The sequence below is a fragment of the Argentina silus genome, assembly GCF_951799395.1.
Source record: "Argentina silus genome assembly, chromosome: 11".
In the NCBI taxonomy this organism is placed as follows: Eukaryota; Metazoa; Chordata; class Actinopteri; order Argentiniformes; family Argentinidae; genus Argentina; species Argentina silus.
Window position 1 is genome coordinate 7,423,956 of NC_139665.1, and position 19,734 is coordinate 7,443,689.

The 19,734-nt window shown below is 50.3% G+C and overlaps 1 protein-coding gene across 4 annotated transcripts in view; it reads left to right on the top strand.

The window, feature by feature from the left end:
* macf1a (microtubule actin crosslinking factor 1a) overlaps positions 1-19,734 on the top strand; it is a 164,013-nt gene that overhangs the window by 118,262 nt on the left and 26,017 nt on the right. For all 4 annotated transcript variants that reach the window (XM_083680792.1, XM_083680793.1, XM_083680791.1 and 1 more), the window contains 8 exons: positions 15,177-15,338; positions 15,536-15,706; positions 16,696-16,862; positions 17,083-17,242; positions 17,833-18,159; positions 18,634-18,718; positions 19,102-19,328; positions 19,474-19,680. In XM_083680792.1, coding sequence (XP_083536918.1) covers positions 15,177-15,338; positions 15,536-15,706; positions 16,696-16,862; positions 17,083-17,242; positions 17,833-18,159; positions 18,634-18,718; positions 19,102-19,328; positions 19,474-19,680 — 1,506 coding nt within the window. The remainder of the gene's footprint in view (positions 1-15,176; positions 15,339-15,535; positions 15,707-16,695; positions 16,863-17,082; positions 17,243-17,832; positions 18,160-18,633; positions 18,719-19,101; positions 19,329-19,473; positions 19,681-19,734) is intronic.

The following is a 19,734-nucleotide window of genomic DNA, read 5'->3' on the forward strand; positions in this document are numbered from 1 at the left end:
GTGTGTGTGTGCTTATACAGGGGCGGAGTGGATATTGTCAGATTAGTCAGTCTTATTGTTGAACTCTTGAACACTGATCTCATTGAGTCACTGAGAGAGGGAGAAAGAGGGAGGGGAGGGGAGGAAAGGAGAGATTCATGGGGAGAAAAGAGAGAGTGATGAGATGTTCTTTGAAATGGGCCTATGGCATTTGTCATGTGTTTGGGTTTGCGTTAGGGCAAGTTGTATATCAAGCAGTGTGTTTATAGATGTCCATACTGTCTGCTCTTCTCTGAGGGGTGGAATTTTGTGTGTGTATTTAAGGATGCTGTTCGGACCTGAGGTGTGTGTGTGTGGGAGGGAGTGTGCGCTTGAGTCTGCATCATGGCTCAAGGATGTTTATAATTCCAGCCTTTTTTGGGGGCACGTCCGGAATCTCAGCTGTTTCCCCACCCAACACATACATACTGTAGACATGCGCGCACGCACACACACACACACACACACACACACACATACACACACACACTGTAGACACACACACACACACAGACACACACACACACACACACACACAAACACACAAACAAACACACACACACACACCTTCCACACACATACTGTTGACACACATACACACACACACACACACACACTCACACACACGCACACACACACACACACACACACACTAACACTGGGTGTGTTAGCCGGAATCTCAGCTGTTTCCCCACCCTACACATACATACTGTAGACACACACACACACACACACACACACACACATACTGTAGACACACACACACAAACACACATACGCACACACACACCCCCACCCTCCACACACATACTGTAGACATCCACACACACACACACACACACACACACCACTGGGTGTGTTGGCCGTGTCTATCTCCCCCCGGTCCAGAGCAGCTGACAGCTTGTGGGTGGGTTAGGGATGAGTTGAAGGGTGTCATGAGGCCACAGCAGGACATTCCTCTGCAGGTCTGGCGGGATGGGGGGGATGAGGGAATGCCACCTTTAAATCACACTCTGACATCTCTGCTGTCCTCACCCCTGCTTCCCATCTCACCCCAGATCTCTCTCCCAGATGGTTGATGCCCCGCCATGCTAGGGGTTGATTGGATGAGGCTAACACAATTTCTGTTATCATATGAACTGATTTTCAAATTGACCTTTCCTGTAACCTGCTGGCTCTCTCAGAGAGAGAGAGAGAGAGAGAGTGTGTGTGCGTGCGTGCATGTGTGTGCATGTGCGTGCATGTGCGTGCATGTGCATATGTGTGCGTGCGCGTGTTTGTGTGTCTTGGTCTCGCTGCTCCCAGGGCCCTGTATTGTTTCAGCTGTTGTGTGTTATATTGGAAGGCAGAGCCACTATCCCTTCATCTCCTCTGTTACCAGGCCAACCATAACAAACACACCGCTATACATCAACAACACAACTAGCATAATGTGTCATTAAGAAGCCTGCAAATAATCTAGGAGAAGTTGACGCAGGCATTGCCACAACTGCACCTTCACTAACATAATAATTAAGGCCTCATGATAAAAACCAGTTGCTTATCATTTACCATTTATCATTTGTCTTTGTACTAGAAAGCCAGAAAACTGTTTCCTGATCTAATACAGTAATGGTCTGTATTAGATACAGTAAAAACATGGCCCGAGATAAAAGTAATAAAATGGCTAAAGTAAATGTTGACTGTAAACTGATTAAGTGATAGAATCAAGTAAATTATTGATAATCCATCATGCATGTTTGCTAGCAAATGGATTGGGCAAAGTTGGCTGCAGATGGCGATTTCAACTTAGATGACGTGGCAAATAAACAGGCTTTGTTCACTTTAGCAACTCTATTATTCATGATACTCGCATGAGAGTTGCTTCTCCCCTGCTCTGCTCTGCTGGTGTGTGTGTTTGTGTGCGTGTGTGTGTTGCTTTCTGCCTCCCAGATAAAACTCAGCATGTGTCTGTATCCGTTTAAATCTCATTATTTGTGCAAATCCGAATATCCAACTGTATCAGGCCTGTCCATACAACAGAGTGAATGAATGCTCTTGTAGTTGGATATTGGGTCGAAAGGAACAGATCGCTTCTCTCTCCTGCTGCTTTGAGTGAGGGGGACCAGTCCCTCCCCTCGTGCTTTCTCCCTCCCTCTCTCCCTCCCTTGCTTCCATGTGATCTGTCGCTCGTGACCAAACTCAGAACTAAATTGATTGATTGCGCACATCAGAATATCAGGTTCGGGTTCTGGTTACATTCCTAATGTGCAGCACCAGTTTCTCTCTCTACTGAAGCAACAGGAATGGGACATGGGTGATGTCCCTGGTGCTGGTCCATACCTCCCTGGTCCCTGGTGCTGGTTCATACCCCTGAGAGAAGGACCCTGTAACCCTGTACGTCTTTGAATTCCCTCTGTGGTGAAAAGCCTGGGCCCCTCCCTCTTCCCTCTTCCTGTCTGAGTCAGGCCTGTGACTTCTTAACCAGCCGTGACACACCGAATGAGCACAGAAAGAAGGGGATGAATGAAAAGGAGAGAAGTGGGGGATGGACAGACAGACTGGGGGGGGGGGATTCAGAGCTGAATGATGACATTCAGACAAAGTGGAGAGATAGAGGAGAGGAGAGATGGAGGGGCAAGTAGCAAGACATTAACATAGGCCGAGATATGTTCTGTAAGTCCCTTGTGTTTCTTTCTTTCCATCTCTAGCTCCCTCGCTCTATCCATCTCTCCTGGTAGCTGGCCTACATGTGTAAGCGGTTTGATTGGGAGTGTGTGGGGGGGGGGGGGGGGGGCAGTAGGCCTGGGGCTGTCGGTTTGTTGTGGGTCGCGCGAGATTGAGGAAACCGAACAGGGGGAGAGAGAGAGAGAGAGAGAAGAGAGTGTGTGAGCAGAGGACCGACAAACCCCTTTTGTTTCTATAAAGACGTTTGCCTTGCAAGCGGGAATGACAGCTGCAGCACAACTGACAGAGAGGGAGTGAGAGGAGAAGAGAAAGGAGGGAGGGAGGGCGGGTGAGTTAAAAAGAAAGAGTAGAGTATTTAGCGTGTTTGACATGCAGGCCACGGGGCGGCTCGCAGCAACAGTGAGAGGAGAGAGAGATTGAGAGAGAGAACGAGAGAGAGAACTCCCTCCCCCCATCCACCAGAGAATGTGTGAGCGTCTGGGCGAAAGAGCAACAGAGTGAGTGAGAGAGAAAGAGAGAGAGAGAGAGAGGGCATGCCTTAGTTCACATCGTCTGCTCTCTGCCAGAGGTCTTTAAACAAACAGTTGGAGCAACTGAAAAAGGGAAGGGAGGATAAGAAAGAAGAACAAGCGGAGGAGGAGGAGGAACACAACTGGCATTGGAGCTAAGCTACAGGGATACAAGGAACACAAGGACAAAGAAACTGGCTTAAAGTGCTCCACTGCTGTCTGGTCCATGCTTGCTGGATTCCCCTGACTGTGAAGTCATTTTTTGCTGGGGTATTCTGAAGCTCCCGCCCCTCCCCTCCCACTTTGCCCCCTCTTGGCCCCCCCAGACTCCTCTCCCTGCTGGATTGGGTTTCACTGGAGCAGCCGACGGGAATGGTCTAGCGGAGGCTGGGAATATTGCAGACTTTTGTGTCTCTCTTCCCATATTGTTTTACACACTTACCCACTATACTGGAGGAATAGCAGCTGCCTGAAAACCTGGGAAAAGAGAGGGAGGGAGCAGGAGAGAAAGAGAAGAGAGGTTTTACTTCCTTGTTTGCATACAGGCTGTTTACTTGGGAAAAAGAAAAGCCGTTATTGATAAGCCTCTTTTGTTTCTGCTTGCTAGCAGTCAATCATTTCCTTTTCCCTCCCCTCCTCACCCTCATTCCCTCCCTCTTTCTTTCTTTCTCTTGCTCGTTCCTCTGTATCATTTCACTACGGACAGTGTTTTTGTGCTCTGAGGGGGAGGTGATTCAGGTCTGGATTTCAAAGCGTGATGAAATGATGAATGTTGCAGTCTCACACGACGAGCGTTTCTTTCACCGAGTGAGACTGTAGTGGAGAACAGTGAGACATTTTGCCCAGTGGAAAAAAACCCTCACCTGTGTTGGCGTTTTCATTTATCCTCTCCCCGTTCATTTTGAAAGATGATTTGCGGAGTGCTTAGTGTGGGATAATCTTCTACTGTTATCCAGTTCCAGTGATTTTTTTTGTAACAAGCAAAATCCTCCCTGGTCGTCAGTCTCTCTCTCTCTCTCTCTCTCTGGCTGCACGCCCCCTCTAGGTCACTCCCCCACCCCTCTCTCATGTGTTTTTTTCGGGAGAGGAAACCGGCATGATTGGAGCACTTCCTGTGTTTTAATACCAGAGCAGGAAACAGAACAAACGGAGCTGGATTCAAACAAAAACACACAGAGAGAAAGAGAGAGAGGGGGGATGATGGAGTGAGTGAGTGAGTGAGAGAGTGAGTGAGCGAGAGAGAGAGAAAAAGTGGGAGAGCAGCTGCAAACCATTTCAGCTGTGTAGTGGCCTGAGAACAGAGAGACTGGGAGAGAAAGAGAAAGGCAGCAAGGAAGCCTGCACTCCAAACAGAGAGAGAGAGAAAGAAAGAAGAAGAAAAAGAAGAACTGGGATTGCGTGGCGCTTTGTTGTACTCACAGTGAGGAGCCAGAGAGGGAAAGACAAACAGAGAGAAAGGAGGAGAAGGAGTGTGTCCGGGGATTGTCTGGGAGAGAGAGAACGCCTGCAAGGCAGCCCTCGGATTGTGGCTTGAACTGTCTCGGTCTCTACCATCCGGAAACAGTCCCACAACTAGCAGCTCTGCCGGGCTTGACCAAGCTCCCAACTCCCCCCAGCCCCCCAGCACCTCTCCCTCTCCCTGACAGCCTCAGCTCTGGACTGTCTCCCCGGGAGCTGTGGCTGAGAAGCACAATGGAAAGAGAGATAAAAGAATGAGGGATATCCAGACATCTCCACATGGAACGGGGTCGGCATCTCTTTGTTCTGGTTTTTGAAATGCAATATTGACTTGTGCGGAGTGGGTGATGGAATTGACATTTTATCACTGATGATGATGACGACAAGAGAGATGAAGTGGCACCTCAGGCATGGAGCAAGGAATCCACTCCAGACACACACCTCCCCTGCTGTGTGATGGGAATCAAAGAGAGAAAGAAACAAAAGAGAGAATATACAGTAGGCCGTAAGAATGCTCGAAAGACCAGAAATAGCCAATGAGTGAATGCTGACTATTCTCTCCAGAGACTTTGTTTCATTTTTTTTGCTGTTGTTGTTAAAAGTAATTCTCAAAAGTCATCTGAAGGATGAACTGTTATATTCTTGGACCTGAGATTTTCATAATTTTTTTTCAATTGACAATGAACTTGAACTAAGAAGGATACAAAGATATAACGCACTGTGGAACTGCACTTTACTCCTTCCCCCCCACACAGCCTCTTTTTATATAACAGAGCGGATTTCTCACCTTAAAAGGAGACTTTACACTTCTTTGGCTGCTTCTCACTGAGACTCTAAAAGTTGTTCATCCCTTCTCTGCTTTCCTGTTGTGGCAGAGAAAGAGGGGGAGCGGAGAGGAAGAGGGGGAGCAAAGAGGAAGGAAGTAGCAGTAAGGGAGAGAGCGAAAGCAGTTGTAGAGTCAGGGCCGTGTGTGAGAGGAATGCTAACGTAAAAACAGGGAACAAAGGGAAGTTATCACCACGACACTCACCTCATCCTGGACTCTGGACGTTTGGAAGACAGACCCTCCTGTGTCCCTCCCCTCCCTCCTTCCTAACAGCCTCTCTTATAAACAGAGCTTCTGATTAATATGCTGCTGCCCGGGAGGGCCGTCTGCGTGCAGGATTCTGATGCTCCCAAGGGCCTAGGATAGGATGCACTGCTGTTGTAAGTAACATACTAGCTTACTTGCCAGCTTTCAGACCAATGGACCTTTTTTAGGCTGGATTGTAAACATTCGAGATTAGATGCACGTAAATGGATTAATGTTTCATATTGTGGATTGGACCGGAAATGGTTGAGTAATTGAACTCATTTCCACCGACCCATTGACCATTATCCCATAGTCGTTTTTGTGGATTATTTTTTGGCCCCATCCGGGCCCCGTCTGCCCCTCTAAAGGACTACTGCAGGGCATTCTGGGTTCCCCCCAGGGGTGGCAGAGGGATGGGGAAACCCTTGAGCCGGCCGGACTGCTTGAGGCAGAACCCCCGTTGCCTGGGGAAGGGCGATGATGATGAGGCCTACATCGAGGACTGCTACGTCCCCCAGCGCTCCATCTACGACACCATGCGCATCAACGAGCAGATAGACCAGGGCTCCAAGCTCAACCAGCCCTCCCGTAGCACCCTGGGATCAGGCGGTGGAGAGGGCAGCACGCTCTCCAGCAATGGCACCATTGGGGCTGACATAGGCGGCGTCTTTCTGTCCCGGCTGACTGATTCCGGAGTTAAGAAACTGGATGAAAGGGTGATCTTTGATGCCCTGAAGCTAACTGGTGACCCCCAGAGTATGTCTCCACTCGTAGTAGGCTCCAGTTTGCCCATCGTGCCCTCGTCTTCTGCAACCAGCGGGGTAGCCGCAGTGACCAAAAGACGCCACCAGGGCGGTGATAAGAAGGACAATCCCAACCGTCGCTCCTGGAAGGCGTTCATGCCTCCCACCTACCCAGAGTTCGCTGAGAGGCTGGAGTTTCCTCCTGGGGACAGTGCTGAGAGGCGCCTTTCCACTGCTGGGATCCCACTGTCCGTTCTACAACCCTCTTTACTCACTTCCCCAACTCCCCCACCCCCCTACTCACCTTCACCTCTGTCCTCTGGGGGTCCTCACACTCCTCCCGTCTCATCTTCCCCCTCTTTGACTCCATCTGTGAGTCCCATACCCCCCCTCCAACAGCACCCTCTCACCAGGCAAAAGCAGCTTCACCCCCTCCTTCAGAAACAACACAAGCAAACACATGCACCGTCTTCCCCATCGAAAGAACAGCCCTCTGTACCACTACCTGCCCCTGCCCAAACCCACCAGGCCTCTTTAAGCTCGCCATGGCAGAGTCCCGGTGGAGACAGACAAGCTGAAAGAAGAAGGGATGAGCATAGAAGGCCAGTAGCATCTCCCAACACTAGTATCAAACAGATTCCAGAGGAGCCCCTTGAAGTAACCAGGTCTTCAGACTCTGAACGGGACTCCCCCCTCCTAGAACCAGACCAGGATAACACCCCCCTCTTACCCCAGCTGGCCCCCCCTAAACCTGTGTTCTGCCCCCCCACTAAAGCGCGCACCTGGCCGCATAGCATGAGGGGTGGCAAGAGATCTCATGGAGGCCTGCGCCACCACTGCCCCATTCTGCCCCCCCTGCCCCCCTTACTGGGGGAGGACAGTGACCTGGACGAGGAGTCACTGTATCTGCTGGACCCGCCCTCACCTTTCTTACAGGAGGAGGAGGAGCTGGCCTATGCAGGACTTCCACTCTCCCCCTGCCTCAGCCGCGAGGGGGGGGAGGAGGGGCTCCTAGGCTGGGTGCCTCTTGGTGGTGAACTCCTGCAGCGCACCGCCTCAGAGCTCAACTTCGAGGAGGACGAACGCAGGATATTGCAGGAGCTGGAGGAGGATGAAGAAGAGGTGGATGAGGTGGTGGAGGAGGAGGAAAGGATCGGAAAGGGGGAGGAAGAGGAGGAAAGCGCTCAGAGAGAGGAGAGGGAATGGGAGGCGGTGCTGAAGCTGGAGAACAGGGAGATTGTGGACCAATCTTGGGAGGGGGAATCAGAGGGATGGGAGCTTCAACACACAGGCTTGTCTGGGCCTTGGCCCCTTCTGACCCCCCCAACAGGGTTCGGGGCCCTTGGGGCCCCCAGTGTCTCCCCCTGCCCCAGCTCGGATGCTGGCTCTGATGACCTCTTCCTGGAGTTGGAAAGACAATGCCTGGAGGAGGGGGGAGGGGAGTCTAGTGAGCCCATAGACCCCTACACCCTACCCAGTGTGGAGGAGGAGGTAGAGGAGGAGGAAGAGGACGTAGAGGAGGAGGAAGAAGCCAAGGGTGCCTGTCTCGATGTTGAGGAAACACTGCCAGTGGATTTCATTCAAGGCACAAAGACTGATATCACTGAGCTTTGTGTAGAACACTCAAACATAGATTCAAACTTACCAGACTCTGAACAGACTGACCAGGCTCTAGCACAGACCGCCTCTCAACACTGTGACTCTGGGTTACCACAGACCGCCCCTCAACACAGTGACTCTGGGTTACCACAGACCTCCCCTCAACACAATGACTCTGGGTTACCACAGACCTCCCCTCAACACAGTGACTCTGGGTTACCACAGACCTCCCCTCAACACAATGACTCTGGGTTAACACAGACCTCCCATCACCACAGTGACTCTGGGTTAACACAGACCACCCATCACCACAGTGACTCTGGGTTAACACAGACCGCCCATCAACACAGTGACTCTGGGTTAACACAGACCGCCCATCACCACAGTGACTCTGGGTTAACACAGACCGCCCATCAACACAGTGACTCTGGGTTAACACAGACCGCCCATCACCACAGTGACTCTGGGTTAACACAGACTGCCCATCAACACACTGACCAGGCTCTAGCACAGACCTCCCATCAACACCGTGACTCTGAACAGACTGACCAGGCAGAACCCTGTTTGGAACATGAACATCTTCTCATTGGTGGAGAGGAACAGTGCAGTGTTGATGAGGAACTTGATGAAGAGCAGAGTTGTCCTGAGATGGACTCTGTCTGTGGATGTCTCCCAGAGTCAGACTCCAGCGGGATCCACCTGTCCCAACCGGACAGAACTGGTTTGTCTGACACCACCCAGACTGGCCATGGACATGAGCGACCCTCTGAGTCGGATCTGGACAGTGGGGCGTCATTGGACCGAGAGGCAGATGAAGAGAGTGAGGGGGCAGGGATGAGCATCCAGCAGGCCTCCCCATCTCCTCCCTCTCCAAACCCACAGAACCCTTATGCTGAGGACGAGGAGGAGGACGAGGAATATGAGCTGGAATGGAGTGCATGTGAGCAGCCTCAACCTTGTTCGGCCAATGAGGGAGCTAGCATGGACCAGTCCCCTGATGGACAAACTTCCTGTCAAGAGGAGCTGGTCTCCTTAGAGAATAGTGATGTTGCAGAGGAGATGGCCTCTGACACAGACAGGATTTCACTTGCGTCAGACTCTCTTCCCCGTATCCACTCCCTTGACACAGCCCCCCCTGCTACCTCACACCTGTCCCCCTGTCAGCATGAGTCTAGAGAGGCTGGCCTGGAGAGCACAGACTCTGACGCTTTTGTGGCCACCGACAGTTTTGTTTACCTTGCCGTGTCGATGCCACCTCCGTCTCCTCAGGACTGCTCACCCTCCCCTCTGGAGTCATCGACCCCCCCTAGCCCCGTGCCCAAGCCCTGCCCTGATCCAGAGGAGATGGCCTTCCTCTCCTCTGACAGTTTCATCTACCTGGCGGCCCCTGAGCGCCTCCCGGCAGTATCTGACGGAGGCTCTGCGTGCGAGGATGCCCCAGAGCTGGACCTGGACTCGTACTCTGAGGACACCCAGTCAGGGGTAGACTTTGTTCTGGGATCCATGACTGGGGATAGTGATTGGGAATCAGACGGATCGGATCCTCTCTTGAACAGGGACCAGTGGGAGCAGCTGGAGCCTGGGGTGCTGCAGGGGCTGTTCAGGGAGGGCTTGCCTGAGTCTCTGAGGGTCCCAGGGGCAACACTAGCTGACTGGGAGGCCCCCGTAGGCCCAGAGAGGACCAGGCAGGAAGGAGTAGCCTCACCCTGCTGGGACACACACACCCAGACTGAGGTATACCATCTTTCATCTATCTTTAATTCATGTAGGTTGGTGGTCGGTGCAAGGTTTGGTTTGGTTGAAATCTACACTGCTGCTCGGTATTTCGGTCAGTGGGTCACTTTCAGCTTGGTGAGATGGAGTTTGAAGGTTCTCAGAAACGCATCACCTCTGTTCTTCTTCAGAACCTTTCCCCTCAGCACCATCCTGTCTTAACACACAGTTGTAGCAGAGATGGAGCATTTCTATCACACACTCTAAAGTAGTGAGGTTGTTGTAAAGCACTGGGGTTGTTGTAGACAAGGTTTGGAAAATGCAACAGGGAAGGGGGTTAGGGAGACTAAGTTTAATGACGTAGTTTAATGTTGAAGGGGGGAGGGTCGGTGTGTGTGTGTGTGTGTGTGTGTGTGTGTGTGTGTGTGTGTGTATGTGTGTCTGCACTGTACAGTATGTGGCTGTGTAAGAGCTAGAGTGGTTGTTTGGGAGAATAGTATGTACTGTACGTTAATCTCTTGAAGTGTTAATCCTACTTAAGTACAGTATGTTTCATACAAACAGCTATTGTGTTGTTTACATTGACTGGAAATCTAAACTAAACTGTCTCAATATAGGTCTACAGTGCAAGTGCACATACCTCCCTTTTTGTGTGTGTGTGTGTGTCTAGATCAGGGGTTTCTTTTTCATCCGGAGACCCCCTTTTTAATATCTGATGAAAAAAGTGTTTGAAAAAAACATAGTATTTTCTATATTACATGTACGTATATCGGAAAAAGTCAGTCTCTGTCTCAAGGTTGTCACCTGTTTCGTATAACTTGTGTACAAGTTAAGTATTTCAAGAGCTGGCATTTGTGTATTGAAGTCTTCTGAATTATTTCAAATATTTTGTTGATTTCTATGAGCTTTGTCATCTAAAACATCGTTTTGATACATCTAGCCTTGTGGTTTCGAACATTTGTGCTGTTCAAAATGTGAGTTCAGCTTAGTTTAGGACATCATTTTGAATCTTTGATGGATGTTCTTATGTGTTGTCGGTTGTTTGTCTACAGTATAAGTACGATTAGGGTTTGGGGTTGTGTGTCCAGTCTTTCTTCACGCCATATGTCTTTTGTTTATCTTGGTTTGGACATCTCCACAATGTACCTTTCCATTATCTTCCGTGTGTGTGTGTCTGTGTGTCTGTGTGTCTGTGTGTGTGTGTGTGTGTGTGTGTGTGTATTTCTTCCATGGCCAGTGTGTTTGACAGACCTTCAGGTCTGTGCCGGAGCCTGTTCTGACTCATAGTGTCTGTTCCAGTGGTCGTGTCCCTGCATGATGGAGTCCTGATGCAACTCTTATTATCTTATTATTACATTACCGGCTCCATCAGTGGCATCGGGGGCCTGGCCAGGCAGTCATCTGCATCTTATTTTGTGTGTGTGTGTGTGTGTGTGTGTCCTGTCAGCCTGGGTTTGAGTATAGAGGATTACAGTTACAATACACTGTGTAGGAGGCTTCTGCTAGAGAAGGGGAGAATAGGCTTGCCATTGGTTGGCAGGGTAGCAATCTCCCAACCATAAAAATCCCCCTGTTTACCCTTTCTCCCATCCCCCTCTCCCTCTCTCTGGTCCAGTGGAACTACTGCAGAGATAAGGAAGTGAGAAGTAAACAGTTGGGCACTGTGAGGGGGAGTTGCTGCTGCCAGTAACGCTCAAACACTGTATGAAGTTGTTATAAAGTATAAATAGAAGATAAGGAGGTGCCAGGGCCTATCTGGACTCCCCCCCCCCCACCACCACCACCACCACCACAATACCAGGCCCTATCTGTATGCCCCTGTATGCACCGCCCCCGGAGTATTCTATAGTCAGTCCCTCCCTTCCACAGTGCCAAAGGGCCTCTGTCTGGGTAGAATAGACACCTTAATTGTTTTTCGTGGAAAAGTGGGTGTGTACAGTTCCTTGTCTTTCCAGAGAAATGGCGGCCATGTTGGGCTGGAAGAGAGCGGGAAGGGTGGATATAGAGGAACACCTGGTAGTACTCCAGATAAGGCCCTGGTAGAATGATAAAAGGGCTAACTTGGCAGAGAGAGATAAGCAGAAGGCCCTTGGTTTCATGTGAATCTCATTTCAAGGCATGGCTGTGTGTCTGTGCAGGCAGGCAGGCAGGCAGGCAGGCAGACAGGCAGGCAGACAGGCAGGCAAGCACAAATAATACAGGTATAAAAAGTCCACATATGCATGATTCAATCTTCCAGTAAATTGTCCACATTGACACTAATAGTCCAGGCAGACATTCTCATGTTTATTGTGAAAGACAGAACAGATGGATAGAGAAGACGAAAGATGAAAGGACTGGACTTCTCTATAGAGCTGAGTTCAGGTGGGCACAGGGCCGGTAATACAGGCATGTCTGATTCATATGATAATGATGGACCTGAAACACAGATAACCTCCAGGAAGCACCTGCAATAGAGGAAAGAGAGAGAGACACAGAGGGGGCAGTGAATAATTGAGCAAGAGAGAGAGAAAGAGAGGGAGTTATTGAAAAAGAGAGAGAGGGAGAGGGAATGATGATGAGAAAGAGAGCAGAGCAGAGGGAGGTTGCAGCCGTAATGCCCTGTTCATCTGTCCTCAAAATGGAGATTTATTCACCTCTTTGATGACAGCTCGGTCCGGTCTGGCTGTCCCAGAACACAGCCATATACTCACAATTAGGTCAGTTCCAAAATAGATCCCCTCTCTTCAGTCCATTGAAAGGGGAACCGGGGGTGAGAACATGGGGGGGGGGGGGGGGGGGAGACTGAGAGACGAGAGCAAGGAACGAGGGAACTTAGGACAGTCTCTGAGAAAGGAGAAGAAAGGGCTGCTTATATTGGTGTTCTTTAGTTCTCTTGGGAGACAGGCAGGCCTGATGTACTCTATCTTCTTGCCACACATGCAATATGTTCACAGCAGTGTGTTTGGATACGGTCCCGATGCACCTAACCATCTCTGTATGTTCATGAAAAGGCTGTAGAATGTCTTGTGGAGATGTTTTAAGTCGTCATACCGAGAGTGGTGGTTGCCCTTCCCATCCGCTTCCACTAGCATGGCTAAATGCTAGCCCAGAGCCCATCCACTTCCACTAGTATGGCTAAATGAATGCAAATATGACCAAAAAAAGTGTCTGGATGAGCCTTCAACACTCCAAATAATTGGAAAATTAGGGTCTAGGGTAACATCCAAAAACCTGAACTATCCCTTTAAACAAGTAGAAACAATCTTTAGAAACTTGAACCTTTCATCTCATTTGCAACAGAGACTTGAGGAGATAACTGAATGACTGGTTTGATCGACAAAAATGTTCTCTCCCATCTAAAATAATGACGGTTAAAGCAGATAAGCCAACGCTGGGTTGCAGCTACGGTCGACAAAGGAGAGAGAAGCGAAGGATGAGAAAAAGGAGGGGAGAGGGAAGCGGAGAAAGGGTTGGAAGAGAAAGTAGGGGGTGGGGGGGAGTGACAGAAGTGGGGAAAGGGGGAAATGAGCAGGGCTAGCTGGTGTGTGCCGTGTTCAGTTGCTGTGTCTAACTGGTGTGTTCAGCCGGTTGCTATGGTAACTGGTGTGTTCAGTTGGCTGCTATGGTAACTGGTGTGTGCAGTGTTAAGCTGGCTGCTATGGTAACTGATGTGTTCAGTTGGCTGCTATGGTAACTAGTGTGTGCAGTGTTCAGCTGGCTGCTATGGTAACTGGTATGTGCAGTGTTCAGCTGACTGCTATGGTAACTGGAGTGTTCAGCTGGCTGAGAGGGGAGGAATGAGAAACATCCCAGATATTTTCCAGAGCTCTGGTTTAGTGGAGTAAACCGCTTTGAGCTGGCGGGAGCTGGCGGGAGAGGGAGGCAGAGAGGGGGAGAGAGAGAGAGAGAGAGAGAGAGAGAAATAGGAATAGGAATAGGGGTCTAGACACACGCACATGCTTCCATTCACACACACACGCACAGGTCCAGGATAGGGTGGAGCAGGTCATGGTTGTGGCTCATTGTTGTTGAGGCCGACAGGCTTCCTGTTTGAAGCAGGAACGACGCCCATCACCACAACACAGCTGTGACTGAACTGATCACACACGCACGCACACACACACACACACACACACACACACACACACACACACACACACACACACGTACACACACACACACAATGAACTGTTTTAGCGTCCAAGCGCTACCTCCAAACTCAAACAGGTCAGTCTTGGCATCAGAAACCTGCACTTTCACAGCGTATTTACTCCAGATGAGCAGAGTCCAATAAACACTCATGATTACACACATCAAAGACAGACTTCCACCCTAACCCTGACTCTAACAGTCTCCAGTTGAGGGAAAATTACAAGCAACCTGACTTCTTTTGACTTGTCCCATCTACTCATTTCAACATAGTAAACTGCAACTTTCATTCAATTTAATTCAATAAGCATCATGTAACTTTGGTAAAGCAGGGGAATTGTAGACAATGGCTATTGAAAGGTCTTTGAATCACACATGTAAATGAGTCTGTCTTTACCCTTCTTCTGTCTTTCCAACTCCCAGCCTTAGGCTTGGCTACTTCCCAAAGACTTGTTAAACACAACTATTTACCATAGTATAGGAAGAAGACTAGTTAAACACAACTATTTACCATAGTACAGTATTCCTCCCACATTTCTACATGATCACTGTACTTCTCTCTTCCTATTTTATTCCCAGCCGTTCTCAGACCAACTATTTGGTCACGGCCTACTCAGGCTTTGCCAATACTGGGATGTCTGTGTGAGTCTCTGTGTGTGGCCATGGAGGTTTGGCGGCTCTGCCACTGTGAACCACCATGGTTAATTCCAATTCTGCAGTCTCTCTGGAGAGAGAGGGTGGTATTCCAGTTGTCTATGGGAAGAAGCCATGCTGTACTTAAGCCCAGGATATGTGTACTATGGTGCCTCGGCCCCCGACTATGATGCCCCAGCCCCTGACTATGATGCCCCAGTCTCCGACTATGATGCCCCAGTCTCCGACTATGATGCCCCAGTTTCAGACTATGATGCCCCAGTTTCAGACTATGATGCCCCAGCCCCTGACTATGGTGCCCCAGCCCCTGACTATAGTGCCCCGGCCCCTGACTATGATGCCCCAGCCCCTGACTATGATGCCCCGGCCCCTGACTATGATGCCCCGGCCCCTGACTATGGCGTGTGTGTTTGAGTAATGTGCTCAGACAGGCGGTGTGTGTGTGTGTGAAGCCGGACCCCTACTCTTCTAGCTCTCTAAGCCTTATAATCCTTTCTCCCTCTTCTCTTCCCCGCCCCTCTGTGCCTCTCCCTCTTTTTCTCTCTCTCTCTCTCTCTCTATTTTTACTCTTTCATCCACCCATCATCTCCCCCCTCTGTGTCTCTCTTTCAGGAGGTGGAGCGGGAGCAGGTGGACAACATCCAGACCAAGCTGCAGCATATCAATGCGGTGGGCCAGGGTCTGATCCAGAGTGCAGCCAAACACACCGACACACAAGCCCTGGAGCATGACCTGGAGACCACCAACCTGCAATGGAACTCCATCAACAAAAAGGTGTGTGTGTGTGTGTGTGTGTTTGCCTGTGTGCGTGAGGACTTGTGGGGGTTGGTTTATGTGGTCATGGTGCGGGTTGGTTTGTGCATGGGGGTTGGTTTATGTGGTCATAGTGAGGATTGGTTTATGTGGTCATGGTGGGGGTTGGTTTATGTGGGGTTGGTTTATGTGGTCATTGACCCTCACTCACTGTCCAGGTTGCTGAGAGAATCGCCCAGTTGCAGGAGGCCCTGCTGCATTGTGGGAAGTTCCAGGATGCACTGGAGCCTCTGCTGAGCTGGCTCAGTGACACAGAGGAACTGGTAGCCAATCAGAAGCCTCCGTCAGCCGAGTACCGAGTGGTGAAGGCCCAGATCCAGGAGCAGAAGGTGAGAGAGCGAGGGATGAGATGGAGAGAGCGTGGGATGAGAAGAAGCAGACTTTCATTTCCTGATTAACTATTTTTTCGTCATATAGTCAAGTCAGTATGACTGCAAACATCTTTAGGCTGATCCTATGGTTCACGATCATTACGATTTGTAAAAATGTACTTGTTTATTTTCCTCTGGTCAGAAGGGTTCAGATTCATCAATAAACAATGAACACAGGACAGAGAAGCGCACAGTCACTATGATTCACACAGTCACGTGACCATGTCCTTGGCACAGGGAAGCCCAGTGGACTGTCTGCCAGTCTGGTTGGCAACCTGTTAACACAGATGACGGATTACAATCATATCAGAGACACTGAGAGGCAGATAACACACAATGCAAGCCCTCCCTGTTTATCCAACACACTTCCCTTGTTTGTGTGTCACGGAGAACGGCGGATTCAGTCCCGACTCAGTCACTCATGTTGACATCCTTCCCTGAAAGCAGCCCTCATCGGGGTCAGTGTGTAGAGGAAACGGGTCAGCAAGCCAGGCGGTGCTCATTCAAGCGATTGAACTGTTGTGAATGGTTGAAATGATCAGGAACACACAGTCCATTGAAAACAGTTGCAAATTGAACCACTCTGAGAAAAACACCTCTAAAAACCGTGGTCAACTAAAATGATCAATCTGTCTCTATTGTTGTGAGTCATACTGCAAAACATAGTGGCCTTTAACTCATATAGTGCTGAAATTGTCAACATTCTAGAGTGCCACGGGTGACTTCATTCACCAAAAAGGCATAACTTATGATGCTTCATTTTGTAGCCAATCAAAATATTGTTGCTAAGTAAACACCACATAAAACACTTGGCACTTTAGGTGGTGAGTGTTCCAGAATTCTTTGGCAGTCAGTGACTGAATGTACCTCAGTTTTCTCATTGGAAAATCCGTTTTTTCCGTCCTTGGTTGTTGTGTTGAGCGTGCCTTCCTGCGTCTCTCCTCCAGCTGCTCCAGAGACTCTTGGATGACCGCAGGGGGACCGTGGAGATGATCCAGGCCGAGGGCGAGCGCATCGCAGCCACAGCAGAGATACAGGACCGAGACAAGATCCAGAAACAACTGGAGATTCTGGGAGAGAGATGGGGCGAGCTGCTGGACCGGGCCGCAGCCAGGTAAAGTACTCCGATCCGGTCAGCGTGTGGGATGTAGAAACGTATCAGACACTTGGTACTTAGCAACACTGACTACAGCACTGTGCAGACAATTTCTATACCAGACAGTCAGGCTGTAGAACACCAGGACATGGTCCCAACATACATGCTTGTCACATGGCTGGTCAAATGTACACGCATGTTCATTGCAATAAGAGTCGTCCTCCACCCCGTCTCCCAGGCAAAGGCAGCTGGAGGAGCTGCAGGGATTGGCTCTCCAGTTCCACGAGGCGGTGGAGCCTCTGGGCGATTGGCTGAGCGCCACGGAGAGGCGGCTGAGTACGGCCGAGCCCATGGGCACCCAGACCTCCAAGATCACCCAGCAGATCACCCGCCACAAGGTACCGTACCAACCCAGCTAGGGTCCAGAGTCCAGTTAGGGATAGAAATGGACCCTCCCAGACAGAACGCTACACAGTTATAACGAGTTATAACGCTACACAGACAGAAACAGAGTTATAACGCTACACAGACAGAAACGGAGTCACTGTGGAATTATAAAGTTAAGCAGCACACGTCTGGAAACCCCCCACAATGATGACATCACTATTAGTTTCATCTGCATGAGAAATAAGGTTGACCACCAGACCCCCACCATCCACACGTCATCCTTTCTCCCTGTTATATGATTTCCAGATGTTCTATATTTGAAACGGTTTCATTCAACTATTTATGATTTATGTTTAAGTTACAAGGTCTGGACTTTTTTAAAACATCATGCATAGTTTGTTTACGTTTCTTATGATTTATGATCATTTATGCTTTCTCATCTGCATGCTCTCATTTTTTTCTACCTTTTATTTTGTTCCCCTTGTGTATCTTTTGTTCTCCCCTCCCCCTTCACCCCATCTCCCCTCCTCCACCCCCCCCTCCTTCCCTCCATCCCCCCCTTCCGACACACACACACACACACTCACCCACACCCCCCCAGGCCCTCCAAGAGAGTGTGTCCTCTAGGGGAGACCAGGTGGTACACCTTGAGGCCCTCTGCAAAGTCCTGGCCCCCCTGAGCTGCGCGGCCGACCGCGATTGGCTGGGGGAGCGTGTAGGGACGGTGCAGACTGGGTACTCTGAGCTCAGCGATTGGTGCGCACGCAGGGCCAATATGCTGGAGCAGGCCCTGGCCAACGCCCAGCTGTTTGGGGAGGAGGAGGTGGAGGTGCTCAACTGGCTGGCCGAGGTGGGCCAGAGACTGGGTCAGGTGTCTGTCCAGAGCTACCAACCCCAGCTGCTGACCCAGCAACACAAACACACACTGGTACGACTGGTACACACACACACACAAACACACACTGGTACACACACACACTGGTACGACTGGTACACACACACACACACACACATACACTCAAACAGAGTATATAACTGTATTATAGTCTTGAGGTTGGTGTAGGGGTAGTTAGTGTACATGAAGGAGTCGTGGGAGAAGCTGTCAGAGTCACTGAGAGAGAAACAGGTCCTGATGCAGGTTATCAACACGTCCCTCTGGACTCAATCCTCAGTTGAGATACGAGAGCACAAATCATGCATTTGTGTTTAAATGAACAGTTTTGTTGCGTTTCCTCGAGAGTGACTTGATCTTCTGGTGTTCGCTCTCTCTTTTTCCTCCTTCTCATCCTCCTCATCCTCATCCTTCTCCGCCTCCTTCTCCTCCTCCTTCTCCTCCTCCTCCTCCTACTTCTCCTACTCCTCCTCTTTCTCCTCCTCCTCCATCATCCCTTCATCCCAACAGTCTCTGAATGAGGAGATTGTCAGCAGGAAAAAGACGGTGGACCAGGCCATTAAGAACGGACAGGCTCTGCTCAAACAAACTACAGGTACGTAACATGACCTTTCATCTTTGACCCCTGACCCCTTACCTCTGACCTGTACTCTGATGTTGCCGTGACTGTATCTGAGATGTTAGAAAGACTTTGACGTCCATCGCTGATCTAGTGGCTGAAGGACAGCGGTGTTGGTCGCTTCCTTGCGTGTGTTCACGGGATGTCATGATCTCATGATCCCTCTTCCGACTTTGGATCAGCTCTTTTGAAAGTGTTGTCCTGATTCGTTCCTCGTGAACACAACCCAGCATTCCACTAACCCTGGTCTGGTCTGTGTCTGACCCTGGTGTGTTTCTGACCCTGGCCTGTTTCTGACCCTTGTCCGTTTCTGACCCTGGTCTGTGTCTGACCCTGACCTGGTCCGTTTCTCTCCCCAGGCGAGGAGGTTCTGCTGATCCAGGAGAAGCTGGATGGTATAAAGTCTCGCTACGCTGAGATGACGGCCGGCAGCAGCAAGGCCCTCCGCACCCTGGAACAGGCGCTCCAGCTGGCCACGCGATTCGCCAGCGCCCACGACAACATCAACCAATGGCTGGACTCGGTGGAGGTGGAGCTTAACAACATGGAGCCCGATGCCACCCCAGCTTATCAGGACAGACAGAAGGTGAGGGGGCGTGTGTGTGTTTTTGTGACTGTGTGTGTCTGTTTGTGTCTGCGTGTGTGTATGTGTTCGAGAGACAGAGAGAGATTTTGTATACAATTGATGATTGGATTTCTTCTAGATATGAACATGTGTGTGTCTCTCCTAGGAACTGAAGTGTGTGTCGGCAGAGAAGCGGTTGGTTCTGGACACGGTGAACGAGGTGGGCAGTGCCCTGCTGGACCTGGTACCGTGGCGGGCCCGCGAGGGTCTGGACCGCCTGGTGGCCGACGCCAACCAGAGATACAGACAGGCCGACGAGACCATCACCCAACGAGTGCGCCTGGTGCAGGCTGCCATCCAGAGGTCACAACGGGTACTGCAACCTTCTATATTTAACAGCTGCCATCCAGAGGTCACAACAAGTACT